At 51.9% G+C, this 14,834-nt stretch overlaps 1 protein-coding gene and 1 long non-coding RNA gene across 9 annotated transcripts in view; one reads left to right on the forward strand and one right to left on the reverse strand.

The window, feature by feature from the left end:
• Positions 1–14,834, reverse strand: part of LOC132680612 (uncharacterized) — a 61,004-nt gene that overhangs the window by 15,744 nt on the left and 30,426 nt on the right. For 4 of the 8 annotated variants that reach the window (XR_013556897.2, XR_013556895.2, XM_078450139.2 and 1 more), the window contains 14 exons: positions 14,651–14,821; positions 14,327–14,551; positions 13,947–14,073; positions 12,916–13,115; positions 12,038–12,250; positions 9,802–9,947; positions 9,161–9,288; positions 8,295–8,439; positions 7,027–7,159; positions 6,551–6,712; positions 4,232–4,358; positions 3,713–3,924; positions 3,008–3,170; positions 2,484–2,566 (listed from right to left, as the gene is read on the reverse strand). Coding sequence is in view for 5 of the 8 variants with exons in the window: in XM_078450139.2 (XP_078306265.2) it covers positions 2,484–2,566; positions 3,008–3,170; positions 3,713–3,924; positions 4,232–4,358; positions 6,551–6,712; positions 7,027–7,159; positions 8,295–8,439; positions 9,161–9,288; positions 9,802–9,947; positions 12,038–12,250; positions 12,916–13,115; positions 13,947–14,073; positions 14,327–14,551; positions 14,651–14,821 (2,235 nt within the window). In the remaining 3 variants the exon portion in view is untranslated. The remainder of the gene's footprint in view (positions 1–2,483; positions 2,567–3,007; positions 3,171–3,712; positions 3,925–4,231; positions 4,359–6,550; positions 6,713–7,026; positions 7,160–8,294; positions 8,440–9,160; positions 9,289–9,801; positions 9,948–12,037; positions 12,251–12,915; positions 13,116–13,946; positions 14,074–14,326; positions 14,552–14,650; positions 14,822–14,834) is intronic. The other 4 variants (XR_013556898.2, XM_078450148.2, XM_078450120.2 and 1 more) reach the window with 3 other exon arrangements.
• Positions 6,507–7,856, forward strand: LOC144616958 (uncharacterized). Its single transcript, XR_013556910.2, has 2 exons — positions 6,507–6,706; positions 6,812–7,856. It is a non-coding gene; the product is annotated as an uncharacterized LOC144616958 (long non-coding RNA).

Consider the following 14,834-nt stretch of genomic DNA (forward strand, 5'->3'; position numbering starts at 1 on the left):
GTTAGCGCTGGGAGGAAAGGCAAGCAAGGAGGTGGGAGACCTTCCCATGCAGGAGGTGGCAGTGGCTGTGGAGAGAACTTGAGTGTGAGTGTGACAGAGAGGGGGTCCTGCAGCCTCTGTCCGTCAGGCTTGGCGTCACACCAGAGTTGGGTGGTGGGCACTGCCTCCCTGTTTTGTTGACGGTGGGTCTCACTGGCCTTGACAAGCCAGCAGCTCCTTGAGGAGGCTGTTTGCTGGGTTGCCCAGGCCACATCTGGCTAAGTAACCTTTGTCCCTTCCCTCCGCTTGAACTCATCTCACTGTCCCTATGTCTCCTTAACAACCTTGTGCTCCCCTTTGACAGCTCTTGCCCCACCTGTCCCCACTGCTCTGTGGACTCCTGTTTAGCCCCAGGTGTCCCACAGTACCCGGCAGACAGCAGAGGGTCACTAAGTACTCATCTAGCTGAGGTGTGGAGTGTGGTGTAGGCTTCTGGATGGAGTGTGACCCGAGCTGAGCCCAGGGGAGTAAACCAGACAGCTCCACTGAGGTTGCTGGGCCCCATCGTGGTTCTCTCACACCCTGCAGGAATGTCCCCTTGCCAAGGGTCTTAAGCCCCTTGACCTCCTTCTCCCTCAAGCCCACTCTGCTCTGCTAAGGCACATGTGAGCGAAGCAGGCCCCTTTCTGACAGTCTTTCCCCCATGGAGTTGGGTTTTGAAAGAAGAAGGAAGAAGGAAGAAGAAAGAAGAAGGAAGAAGGAACGGAGGTGGCCATGCTGGCCTGGGGCTTGCTCAGAGAGTGGCCTGCAGGAGTGGAATGTGAAGCTGAGTGAGTATCCACTGCCAGGCCATACACTGCTCTTTCCCAGGCCTGGTGGGTGCGTGAGGGGAGAAAGGTAGCCCCATTCATGCTGGCAAAGTGATGTGGGAGTTCTTGTTCTGGGCAACAAATGTAAGCCCAGCCTCTACATGGCCAACTTTGCCTTCCTTTCCTCTCTGCAGCCTGGGTAGGTCTGTCCCTTGAGTTACCAGCCACTCAGGTTGGAAGGCAGTGGGAAGGCAGCTTTCCAGACCTCTTACACCATCAAGCTTCTTCTTTCTGTGCACCCATCACACCCCCCACTATGTAGGGGCACTTCACCCTCCCCTAGAGGCCAGTCCTCTTACCAAAAGAGCCTTGTGCCAACACCTCCTCCTGTGGGAGATCTCAGCAATGAGCCCCCCACCCTCAGCCCTGAGCCTGAATTGAGACTTCCTTTGAGGGTTAAAATCCTGGTTTTTATCCCTGACTCTGTGTACCCTTCCCTGTGTCCACATTATACACACTTTTCACAGCCCACCCTGCTGATCACCCCTGAGGGGTGATCCAAGGTGGGGAAGGTAGATTTGTCCTGCACTCAGTCAGTTCCCTCTGCCTGCATCAGGGAGGTACTGTCCTCACTGTCCAGATCTATCACTATGAAAGAGATAACCAGCGTCTGAGCCCTAGGCAGAGTCATAGTCAGGACTGCACAGAGCTAGGCCTGCCTTGGACAGTGTGTGTGTATGTGTGTGTGTGTGTGTGTGTGTGTGTGTGCAATGTGTATATGTGTGGATGCTTGTGGATGTGTGGACGTGTGGTGTGAGGAGGGGTGTGTGGTGTGGACCTGTGTTCAGGTTCAAAGCTAGCAAGACTCCAGTGCTGGTCTGGTCCCATGACTGTGCTTTATAACCACTCACTTCACTGCCTCCTCCAGGTCCTTGTGCACTCAATGTACTTCCTGGGGTCTCTGCAACACTGTAGTTAGGGACAAATGGAGGTAGACTCTAAGCTGTGTGAACCCACATCAAGGAGAGCTTACAGGGCTTTTCCTTTGTCCCTTTGATGTCTGAAGTGAGGCAGTCCAGTTGTTATTCCCAAGCAGGTGAAGGGTGTTGGCAGAGCCTCCTCTCCATGCCCTTCTGCACACACTTCCTCCTCACAGTAGGTACTGGGGGCCAAGTGAGGTTGGGAAGAAAGTGTGGCCCCTCTAGGTCCTCCTGAGAACCAAGGCAATATCCTGTTCTTCAGGCGAGAAGAGGAACTGACAGGGGCAGATGAGTGATCCTGTAAAGGGATTCTGTAGAACAAACTTCATTTTTGCCCTTGTGGTGAGCTAGAGCAAGCTGGCCGTGAGATTGGAGAATTGCCCTTGGGTTCCCAAGAACTCTTGACCAGCACAGCAAAGATTAGAGAGCCCTTGATTCAAGCCCAGAAGCACCTACTCTCTAGCCCTTGTCACTTGGGGATCTCAGGGGATTTCCTTGAGTCTCAATCTCTTTGTCATTAAATAGGGATTGTACAACACCTGAAAACACCCACTTCTTGGTGCCATTGTGAGGATCAGATGGAAAGCATGAAGTGTCTTCTAAGCTGTCAGTGCTATAGAAATGTGAGATGTTCCCCAGAGTGTACCTGGGGTGCAGGTGGGGGTGGAGGGCAGGTGAAGAAGAGAAGGGGAGTTGCTGTGTATAGGTGTGGTACCTGTGCTCCAGGTAATGACTTTCTCCTTGGAATCAGCTCCTTCCCTAGAGCCCCACGGACTGAGTTCTTCATAGGACAGAAGGCTGGAAAGAAGAACCCATACTCAGGTGGCACAGGGCTCACATGGACCAGGAGTGCCAGTGATGAATATCACAGGTCAGCTTAAGAACGTGTTCTTGGGGAACCTGTGTGGTTCAGTTGGTTAAGCATCCAATTTTGTCTCAGGTTATGATCTCATGGCTTGTGCTTTCGAGCCCTGCCTTGGGCTCTGTGCTGACAACTCAGAGCCTGGAACCTGCTTCGGATTCTGTGTTTCCCTTTCTCTCTGCTCCTCCCCTGCTCATGCTCTGTCTCTGTCTCACTCTCAAAAATAAATAAACATTAAAAAAAAAAGAGGGCGTTCTTTCCTGAGTCTCCAGAGCCAGCACCGGGATCATGAATGTGGGCAGGGCCAGGGTGGGGAGTGGCCACACATGCTGTGGCCCCTAGGCTGGGAAAGGAGTGAAGGGTGGAAGGGGACTCACCTGTCCCTGAGGGGCACATACTCAGCAGGCACATGAGACTCCCCAAGGCCCCTCCACTGGGGCCTCCAAGCCCTTACAGGGCAGGCCTGAGCCAGGGAGGGCCTCAACACAAGGCCGAGGCCTGTCAGCAGCACAGTTGCCAAGCCAACAGCCAGCAGCACTCCTGCAAGGTTAGGACAGAGAGGCAGAGGCCACATGATGACCACTCAGAGCCTCTGCAGGCTTTATGCCTCAGGCACTGCAGGGCTGCTTTCTTCCTGCCCATCTGGGCAAGGGGCCATGACAGACCCACTGTCTGAGGCTCAGCCTGGAAAGCTCAGTGAGATTGCTGACTCATGAAGACAGGAAGGAAAGAAAATGGATGGAAACACACACAGAAGAGGTTAAAATGAACATCTTGGTGAGCCTATGACTCCACTCAGGGGTGCTGTTGACCATGAGACCCTGTTCACAAGAACAGGTCCCAAAACTGAGGGGCTTGGGAGGTAGGAAGAAAGGGAAGGACCCCAAGAAGGAAATTAAATATTCTCTACCTGGCAAATGAAGTCCTAGTTCAGGGACAAGGTTGGCCTAGTGCCCATCTGAAGTCTTTGGGGCCATGCCTAGAGTTACAGGTAGGGCTGGACATGCACTGAAGGGTCCTGCTGTGCAAGGTTTCTCCCATGCCCCCTCCAGGTCATGGCTACTCTGGCCTGGGGTCAGTACCTGTGATCACTGTCCAGTCTGGGCCCAGGTTTAGCAGCCTGTGCCTGAGGACCCCATGCCTGGCAAGCTGATATGGGGAGGAGGGCTGCACAGGGGATAGGCCAGGATCGCAGGCCACTCCTTTCTTCTTCACCAGCACCACGATGATGCTCTCAGGCAGTCTGTTGTCTCGAAACACATATGTGCCTGGATCTAGGAACTGGTGGGCAAACCTGGGGAACGAAGGGCCAGAATATAGGGAAAGTTAGCTTTGCTGGGCTGCTTATACCAGACCGAGTGTGTGAGCTCCTCCCCATGCACGGGAATAATGTGGTCTAGGGAAGCTGCCCATGACTCCCAAATCGCTGCCCTCCATGCATTCAGGAGGCCTCACCTGTCCTTGGTCTTTTCTGGCCTCACCTCCCACATGGTTGACAGACTCACATCCTCCTCTGTGTCTTCCTAGTGCCTCCCTAGCTGTGACCTACATGTGAGGAAGCATGGTTCCTCCAAGTTCCCAGGCAGCTCAGCAGAGATTACCTTGAAAAGTTGAGGTGAGTCTCTCGCACGAGGTGGCTGAGTCTCCTGAAGGCCCCAAAGTCCCAGTTGGGGTTGCTGTTGAACAAATGCTGCATCTGGTACACAGGGTAGTGACTGGCTGAGCGATCTGGGGAAGGAAGTCAGGTGGTGCTGGGTTCTAGGGGGCTCCTCAGCGCCAGCTCTGGGCAGCCCACATCCAGGCAGCTCAGGGTCTATCCTCAAGACCGTGAGGAAACTGAGAAGACATGTTTTCAATGAAATGACGTTTCATCCTTTCATGTATATGATAACACACTTAACACTCTTGGTGCCAAGGCAGCCTGCAAAGTGAGCACACCAGCCCATTGCAGAGGCCCCCAGTCCCTGATGCCCTTTGTGGGTGAGCACAGCCAGATGCCCTGGTACTCTCAGAGGTGGGACCTGTTCAGCTTTGTACCCCTGACAGGCAGTGTGCATGCAGCAGGCAGTCAGTACATGCTGTGGGGTGGCTGGGAGAATGAGCAGCTAAGGGGGTGGATGGGGCGCCTGGCAGAAATACAGGTGGGCCCAGCCAGGCAATTCCCTCTGCACAGGGGGTCTTTTCCTATGACAGGTATCACTTCTTCTTCCCAAGCACCCCTAACCCCCCTGAAAGATGGGGCTCTGAACTCACCTCCCCCAGCACGTGGAGAAGGGGGAACACAACTGCATTCACTTCACAGATGTAAATAGCAAGGCTGAGAGAGGATGCAGGTTGCCCCAGGTCCTGGGGGCTTTATGGGAGACCTGGCCTGGAAACTGGGGCACGAATATTTGGAGTTCACCTTCTGGGATTTGTTTCCCCTTTTGTTTCGCCTTGGCACTGCTTTGTGGGGAGGAACTTCAGTAGTTATGTGACACATGAAACAAAGCACTTCATCTACTTCTTGGGCCAAGTGGCCATCCTCCTGTTTAAATCAGGCTAAAAGTGTGGCTTGTGCCACATACCCAGTGATCCATCTAAGAACAAAGACTGCAGCATAAATTCCAATACCAGATACTGATATCTTCAGCTTTGCCTGAGGGAGCACCTTAATCTTTGAACCATTATTGTGCTGTTTGTACAGGGCATTCTCTGTACTAATTTATTGTGGTTCTAAAACAATTAGCAAATCGGGCTGCTTTTGCATTTATTTTCTATTCCATACCTCTCTGCTCCATGTTTTTATCCTCAAAATCTATTCCTTAAAAAATATATCTGTTGGAGGGGGAAAAAAAGCCCAACCCACACTGGCCTGGAGCTGGCTGCTCTCTTGCTTCTCTGATGTCTTTTTTTTTTTTTTTATTTTTATTTTTTAAGGTTTATTTATTTTTGAGACAGAGAGAGACAGAGCATGAATGGGGGAGGGGCAGAGAGAGAGGGAGACACAGAATCGGAAGCAGGCTCCAGGCTCTGAGCCATCAGCCCAGAGCCCGACGCAGGGCTCGAACTCACGGACCGTGAGATCGTGACCTGAGCTGAAGTCGGACGCTTAACCGACTGAGCCACCCAGGTGCTCATCTTCTCTCATGTCTTTAGAGCTGCAGACCTGTGCCTGTTTCTGCCAAGCCAGCTGGTGTCCTGGGACATGTGAGTGGGGCAGCACTGTGACATCTGCCATCTGCATGTGAGCAGGTGGGCTGGGTGTGCAGGGAATGCCCATCCACTCCACAGCAGCACCCCGGGGAAGTGCCAGGCAGGAGAAAGGGAGGGAATTAAGGTCTACTGAGGGCCCGGACTGTGCACAATGCATGCAAGGTGGATGCTGAGGCTGGAGGGATGAGACTTCTTCTCTAAGGGAAGGCTGTCTCATGGAGGAAAAAGTCTTGTTCTGTAAGGTTCCCAGGGGCGGGAGTCACAGGGAGGCAGGCTTCTGCTCATTACAAGGATGACAATCATTGTAAACCAAGGTGTCTCAAGATGGAGGGGGCTACCAGGAGGGGTTGAGAAGTCTGCCTCTGGGGGCTTCAGGCCCTGAAAGGATGACTGTGTGGCACAGAGCAGACATGCGGGAGGGCTGGCTGAGAGCAGAGGTCACTTTGGTGAGTCCCTGCCTCCACCCAAAGCACAAAATCTGACACCCATGGGCTGCAGGGAGCAGTTGCGGAATGTTGGAGCTAGAGCATCTGCTCCAACAAGTAAGTGAAGGGAGGCCCACAGCAAGTGACCAATCAGGTTGAGAGCAGGGGGACAGCACAGGCTTGTTACTTGCTACTTCAAAGTTGTGGTCTATATGTGATGTCACAGAACAGCCAGGCAGAGGAGGGATGAGAGAGCCCGAGCCCGAGGGAGGGTCTCAGGTACTGAATTAGGGAACTCACTGTGAGGAAGAATGTGAAGCTGGAAAAGAATCACGTCCCCTTCTTTCAGGCAGACCACTGGGTTTGGAATATGGAGATGAATGCCAGGGTCCTGAGGGACAGAGTGCTCCAGGCCTGCAGTCCGGTGAAACCTTTGTAGCCAGGGGCTGGATACAGGTGGTTCTGGGAGAGTTTGGGGAAGGAAAGCTGAAGGATCTGGGCTTGTCTGGGGGGGTACACACACCCACCTACTAGCCCTGTCCTGTCTCGATTCCCTTTTAGGAGCAGTTTCAGCACTTCTGGAGCCCTCACCTCCCCAAAGACTGTCTTCCTACATGGCCTTCTGTGGTCCCTGCCTGACTCTCACCTTTTGAACACCAAGACAGGGCTGAGAAGTTTCTGAGGGGCCATCCCTTGCTGAAAGAATGCAGCCATAGCCTTTACCCCCTTGCACTCGCTCTGGGAAAGCCTGGGCTTGGTATTCCTCCTCTGCTTACCAAGGAGGAAAGAGTCAAGCATGTCCACTCTGGAGATGACAAAGCCAAAGATGCCACGGGGACCACATTGGACCAGATGGACCCTGGCATTCTCTTGGAAGAACTGGTCTGGGCCCAGAGTGCTTGATACTTCCTGAGAACATACAGCACAGCATTATATACCTGGGGAGGGCCAGAGGGGAAGCGAGGTTTGCAGAGATGGATGGCCAGAAACCCAGACTGAGCCCTTTGGCACAGCCCCTGGTGATGCTGAGTTCAGGGATATCCACTGTCCACATCCCTCAGGATTTGTCTCCTTCCTTACTGAAACTTGCCCAGCGGGATTCCTATGCTCAGGGCTCCTCTTTATCTTCAGCAAACACCCCTGACTCTTGTCCCTGTCCTGGGTCATCAATTGCTCCTTTTCTATTTGCAAAGTCCTATGAACAGAACAACTTCTTCAGAACAATCATCTTACTATCACCCCAAATCTGCTGTCCAGCGTCACACCAATGATCTCCCCACCCTTTCAGTGGCAAGTAGACACAGCCATCTAGAACCTTCTGGTAGGCCAACATAAGGGTGAGCGGGACCTGCACTGCATCTGGGCCCTGGTCTTCTGCCCCTCCCACCCTGATGAAGCATCGAGACCCTGAAGAAAGCCTCAGCCAACACCATTGTAGCCAAGAGAAGGCCCCGCCTGTGGCCAGAGGTCCAGCCCTTGATAAGAGGCTCAGGCTCAGTTCCAGCAGGGCTCACACCATTTCTGTGACCACAGTGAGTGGTTTCATGCCCCTGGGCTTCACTTAACACTCTATAAAGTCAAGCTGCTGCTTTCTCAGCTCTCTTAATGGCTTTCAAATTGGATGGTTGACATTATCAACATAAGAAATACCACTTACTTCCTTTCTGCCTTTCCCTCCGGCCTATGGAACAGAAATTCATGCAGATAGCAACAGACTAGGAAAGACTGGTTATCAAATGGATTTTCCCTTTTTTTTAAGTTTATTTATTTTGAGAAAGAGAGAGAGAGAGGAAGAGAGACACTCCCCAGCAGGCTCTGCACTGTCAATACAGAGCCTGATGCGGGGGTCAATCTCATGAGCTATGAGATCATGACCTGAGCTGAAATCAACAGTCAGATGCTTAACCGACTGAGCCACTGAGGTGGTGCTCCCTCTTCTGCTGCCTGGTTTCTGCAGCCAGGGTGCCTGGGAGATTTTTTCCCCCTTGTCCCCAGCAGGCAGAGGCTGCCCTTCTATCCCAGCCCTTCCCCGAGGTGGGCTCACCCTCTGGTCATGGTCTCCAGCCTCGCCCTTCACGCTGAGGATCAGCTCCCTGCTGGAACCCCAGGCCAGGGAAAGTTGGGGGGCCTTAGCCAGACACTGGGCATCACAGAGCTCTTCTGCTGAAACATATTCCTGGCACTGGCAGCTGCAGGAGAGGAGAGGTTGGGAGGTCTGTCCTGGTGGGTATGGCGCAGCTGCCCATTCCTGACACCCCTCCACTAGTACAGACACCTCCAGAAGGATCTGAACTGTCTATTCTTCCAAAGCAGTGACTGCACTTTCAATGGAGGTCCATGATGACTCATTAAAATGTGCTCTCTCTGGCCCCTGCTTCTGCACTAGCTTCCAGAACAGGAGCAGTGCCTGGGACAAATCCTAGTTGACAAGCTCAGCATTTTTGTTTTGGGCATCCTGCTGAGGCAAGAGTGAGGAGAGAGAGTTGTTCAGCCTGGAACCAGCGGACCTTCTAGCACAATGGTTCCCTGGCCCTGCCTGCTGGGGGATACCATTCAGTCCACAGGCCAGCGGGAGGACTGGAGAGCCAGACAAAATCAGAGCCCTTCTCGGCTTGGCATCTAGCCAGGGTCACTCCTAACAGTTGGCTCAGGGACCTGGGGTATGGCGCTCACTCTGCCTTGCTGCCAGTACCTCCTCAGCTCTGGGCTGCTTGCCTTGGCTGGTGTTGGCCTGATTCCCCTTCTTGGGAAATGCTGACATGGCAGCTTCTGGAAGGAGATTGTATTTGGTTCAGTCTCCCATCAGAGCTGGGTCCTGCCCAACCTTTCCAGAGGGACTCTCTGGGGACAGTCAGGACCTGTCTGGAGACGATGAATTCATTCTGTTCTCAGCAGGTTTTTGTCACTCACATGCCCAGTTCAGCGCTGAGCTTCCCATCCACTGGGTGGCAGAAAGAGGAGCAGTTGTGCAGCTGGGGGGACACACACTTGCGGGTGGCAGCCAGACGTACTTCTCCAGCTGAGCAGCGCTCAGCGACCTGAAGGAGGATGTGGGAGAAGAGTCCTGGCTCTGGAACCCCCTGCAGGCCCAGGATGAGGGCACTCTCAGCATCAGAGAACATTCCAGGGACATGGTGGGGCCTCTGGGGAACCAGGCTCCCTGAGAGGTCATTTAGTCAGCACCCTAAGACTAAGGTTAGGCTTGAGGGTAGAGGGAACCTACAATAGTAATAGAAGACAAGTTTGCTGCTTGGAAGAGGTAACTGGGAGGTCCACCTCTAGGGAGACTGGGTGGAGTGATCAAATTACTCTCCTAAGATCCTTTATAATGAATGCTGAAATTTGTGGGTCTATGATAAGGAGAAATATGTCTTATCATGTGAGCTTTCTAAAGTGTTCTCATTTGTATAGGAGGTAATCCATCCAGCACAAAGGACTACACATTAACCCAACAGACAATGAAAAGCGGCTGGCATGCAAAGGGACCCATAAATGCTACCTCTCCTCACTCTCCTCAAGCCTTCCTTTCCTAAGGCTGAGTGAGGTGTTACCTGGGGCTGACAGTCCTCATCACTGTCGCTCTCCTCACTTTCCAGGCCCCTCCTGCTGTAGGACTCATGTCCTGCCTGGCAGATGCAGGAACCATCTGACTTCTGGAAGACCCTGTTAAGGCCCCGACATGTGCAGTGGGAGGCACCTGGAGATAGAGAAGCCCTATGGCCCATCACAGGTGCCTAACAGTGAACCATGATATGAGAAAGCTCTCTTTCCCTGTCCACAGTCAGGTACCTGATTAGGGTTAGAGTTAGAGTTAGGGTTAGGGTTAGGGAGATCAGATAACCACATTTGCCAGAGTCTGACCTTAGGAGTCTTTGTGGGGATTGAATGAAATCTTCTGAGTCAATGATTCTCAGCCCTGACTTTTAATTAGATTCATCTGAGAAGCTTTAAAAAAACATGGATGTCCAAGTTCCCTTTAGGCAAATTTAATAAAAACCTCTGAAGTGAAGCCAGAACATCTACTTTTTTAAAAAGGCCCTTGAGTGCTTTAATGTGTAGCTGGGGCTGCAAATTACTGATATAATTGAAAGCACTTGACACCTCATGGAAAGTGTCGTTCCTATTCTCCACTACACAAAGCCTTGTAGGCCTGTCCTGAAGGACTAGCACGGGCCTCTGTCTCTAGACAATAGAAAGAGAGGGAGCTGGAGAGACTGAAGGTCTCTGAAGGAATTTGAAGGATGGTCTAGATTGGATAGACAGAGCCAAGAGAACAGGGATTCTCAGCAGAGGATAAAGTGATGAGTGGGGAAGTTCATATTTTATATGGGAGACCAAAGGAGTCTAGGTGAATGTTCTTCTGGGAGAACAATTTGGGAGAGAGGTAGAGATTGGGACCTTGTAGCTGACTAGGGTTCTTTGCAATTCCAGCTTGTTTGCCCCTGTTGGGACTGTCATCTGCTCAGGAAGAATTAAAAACTCATTTAAAGTTTCGCACATGTCAACTTCCTGAAGATAATCACTCATACACTGTGCATAGTAGCCCAAAGGCCCTCAGCAGAACTTGTTGAATGGATTGAAAGTTGACTTTTTTTTTTTTTTGTGCGGACTTTGTCATATTCTTTCCCCAAATTAATTTAGGGACCACTGACAAGAGAAATAATTATTTATACTGTAGAGAAGGAAGGGAATTAATTCTGAAGTGACACAGAGAACTCTCACCAGTGAGGTTATAGATGGTCAAGCCCTCTCTAATATCCTGAACTTCAGTATGTTCTTTGGCTCATTTGGACCAGGTCCCTGCTGACACCCTGGGCACTCTCAGATCGGATCCAGGAGTCTTTCGTGTCTCATTGTCCAACTGGGCTTCCACTTGGTTTTGTGGGACCTGTAGTTCCACAGAAGAGCCTTGGGACTTCTTGGGTGAAGGAGTGACTCCATGGGAGCAGCTGTGAGAGCTTGTCCTTTGTTGAATATGGGCTACTCTACTTTTGCATTGCTTCACATTAATTTCCTAAATAAACATTATTTTGAAAAACTCTTGGCCTGGCATCTATGACTATAGAAATAATCATGGATCTATATTAAAAGAATCATTGTTTAATATCTTTCCCCAACAATCTCAACTCAACAAGATTTTACTCATTCTCAAGTTCCTGTTTAAATACAATCTTTCCCATAAGTTTCCCTGATCCTTCAGTTCTTCCCATTTTGAACTATCCAGCCTTCCTTGTTTTTTTCTTTCTTGTGGCACTTGATGCTTCTGCCAATTTCTTATATATTTTCTTTCTTCCTATTTTATTTGTCTTCATATCTTCCATAGTGTCTTTGTGGCACTAACAACAATAATTGGAACTTGGCATTTGTGAGCTAACCTCTAAAATAAGTTAACTAAAAAGCCCCTACTTCATCCCCAAAGGGAAAATGGCAGTTTACAAAAGTGCATATACTTACAAGATTTTTTCTACCTTTGACAATGGCAGAGTATCTTCCTATGACATATAACTAGAAAGGTCAGAAAAAATATGGAAAACATCTGTTTGAAGGAATGAAGAACTTAACTGGGAACTTAAGGGGAAAACAATTTTGGAAAGAATGAAAATCCAGAGGGGTGAGCCCCACATTTGGCACCCCGTTTTCCTGAAAGACATTTACCACTTCAAAGGTACCATTAAGAGGCTGAGATGAGCATAGCTTTAGGATGTCTCATAAGGCTAAGGGGACAAATGGTGTATTTGAGACCAGGGCAATTAGCCAGTTAGAGAGTGGGCATGGGTGGAGACTTACCAGGTGGAGAGAAAGAAGAGCTCCCACAGGGGAGGCAGCCGGCCTGGCCAGGATGGGCACTGAAGGTGCCTGCGGGGCATGGCAGGCACTCTCCAACTGCCCCTGCCTGGCTGCTGTTTCCAAAGCTTCCTGAGGGGCAGGGCCTGGGGCTGTGAGTCTTGGCTGGACAGTAATGCCCCACTGGGCAGGGCTGGCTGTGGTAACTCTCTGTTCCTGGAGGGAAATGGAGGGGAAATTCTGAGCCATGGACTCCAGCTCAGGTGGGGACTAAGAAATGGCAGAGTCCAGGGGAAGAAGGAACTTGGGGTATGGGTGGGGTGGAAAGTGGGAGAGAGATAGCAAAGCAAATACTGTTGAGGGCAGATCTAGATTGTAGGGAGGACAGTGGAGGCTCTGTGCTTTATTGTATCTACCCCCCCCCCCCCCGCCCAAAACAGTCCTCCTTGACTTTTGGGGCACCACAGAACGCACTTCCATCCCTCTAGCAAACAGAGCAGAATACCCAGCATTGCTGACACACTGGGCAGTGGTTGTCCTGTTTTTCAGAGCACTTGGACCACTCGGTCCAGTATGCTAATTTGTACGATGTGATGTACAGTCTGTAATTTTTAGGTCTTTTAAAAACTAACATCAAGACAGGTGTGGTACCAACTTTCTCTGAATCTTCCTTCACCTGTGTCCTCCCCATGTTCTTGGGTCTTTCTCATCAGGTGGCTGGTCTAGCTGAGAAAAACTAGCCCCTGTTCCTCTGCCTGCTCCCAGGGGTTCTGTGGGTCCTCCCTACCTGCCTCCTGCATCTTCCTCACCGGGCTCTGCCCAATTCTGACTTGAGGCCCCAGCCCCCCTCTCTTGCTCACATCCAGGCTTCCCAAACTCACCCTGGTGGCAGCTGAATCCAGGGGGGCAGGGCTGGCAGGCTTGGGAATCCAGAGCCAGGCTGCGGTAGGTGCCTGCTTCACAGAGGTGGCAGCAAGTCTCCTCTGAGACCCTGAGGCCACTCCTGTTCAGTGCCTCGGAGCCCCCAGGGCACTCATGTGGATGGGCACTGCCCAGGGGACAGTAATAGGGAAACAAACAGCTGCACAGAGACACAGAGCCCAAGACTCTAGTTTCATGTTGATAAGGGGCTGTGTGTGCTATTAGCTCTCATCTCACTAGCAGGGTTGCCCTCAACTCCCCCATCAACATTCCCCATGCTTGACCCTTAAGCTGCCTGGGGGAGGGGCAGCTCTGATATTATCCCAGACAGGGGGTCATGGGCTGGGCTTTGTGTCCAGTGAGGACTAAGTAGGTCCAGGTGTCATCCTGGAGGAGGGAGCCACATCCATTGGCCAGGTCATTGGGCAGTGGCCAGACCTGTGCTCCCTGCCCACTTCACCCTGGGCAAAGGAATGAGTGGAACAAATCTGACTGGCTCTGGATGGGGGGACACAGTGGGAGTGCTGGGAGTGTCAGTCCTGGACACAGGATTGGGGTTGCCAAATGAAATACAGTGCATCCAGTCGTATTTGAATTTCAGATAAACAGTGGTAATTAACAATGAATAAACAATGAGTATAAGTACTCTCACATATTGCATGGGCCATACTTATACTAGAAATTTGTTGTTTACTTAAAATTCATACTTAACTGGGTTTTCCTGTATTTTTATTTGCTAAATCTGGCCGCCCCACACAAAATGGCCCTGGAAACTAATGAAGGGCATCTCAGTGGGATTTGCTTCCTCACCCTCCCTTCCTTTTTAAGGACAGAGGCAGGGACTGAGGCATGTAAACACTGTAGCTGGGAAGTCCAAGCAAAGGGTTACCCAGTACTTGTCTCAGGGTCCTGAATCCTTTGGGACTCAGGGGTTTGACTCCTCTCTGGAGATCCCTGAGGCTGAGACACACAGGCAGGGGAGGGTACTCACAGCTGCCCTGGGCCAGTGTAGGTGGAGGAGCCAGCAGGGCAGGCATAGCCCCCAGGACAAAGTGGGGGGATCCCTGTCTGGGTCTCGCAGTAGGAGCCAGCCCTACAAGTGACCTCAGCCACAGCACCTGAGGGAGACAGGAACAGACCAGTGCACCTTGGTCTTGAGGGTATCCAGGTGGCACAGATCCAACCAAGACTGAGTGGGCCGTGGGGGGCTGGGCAAACGGCTTGCTAAGACAAGCGGGTGGCCATGCCTTGCCTGCATGATGCGCCCAGTGCTGATAAGACTTGCCTGAGCACCTGGCCTAAGCCTCGGGGGTGAGAGTACAAGGGATGGGAGCAGTGGCTGGGGAGGGAGGGATAGGCCAGCAGTCTCACCTGCAGGGCATTCAAATCCAGCTCTGCAGGGGATCACAAACACATTTGCATGATCCCTCGGCTCGGCCTGGGGGCAGTAGTGGCCAGGGGGACAGAGCTCACAGTCTTCTTTTGATGATGCCCCTGGTTTTGTCCGAAAGGTGCCAGGTGGGCAGAGAAAGGCACCCTGATCACCTGGACACCAGTAGCCTGGAGGACAAAGGTGGCTTTCAAGGGAGGAGAGACCTGGCGGCAAAAACAGCAGGCATGGCCATGGGACCCCTGATGGCCTCTTATCTCTCCTCCACAGAGGTCTCAGCCTCTGGCCTAGAGGTAGCCTCTCACCTGGGGACACACAGAGGTATCCAGGAGGGCAGGGGAGGCACTCTGCCAGACTCTGGCCTCCTTCTGCAGGCAGGTAGGTGTGCTCAGGGCAGGCCTGAGGGGTTCCTGGGCTGGTCTCACTCCCTCCAGGGCAGTAGTGGCCGGCGGGGCAGGGGTGGGTGGCCGGGTCCCCTGGAGAGCAAAG

This window comes from Panthera onca, chromosome A1, assembly GCF_046562875.1.
Source record: "Panthera onca isolate mPanOnc1 chromosome A1, mPanOnc1 haplotype 2, whole genome shotgun sequence".
Classification (NCBI taxonomy): domain Eukaryota; kingdom Metazoa; phylum Chordata; class Mammalia; order Carnivora; family Felidae; genus Panthera; species Panthera onca.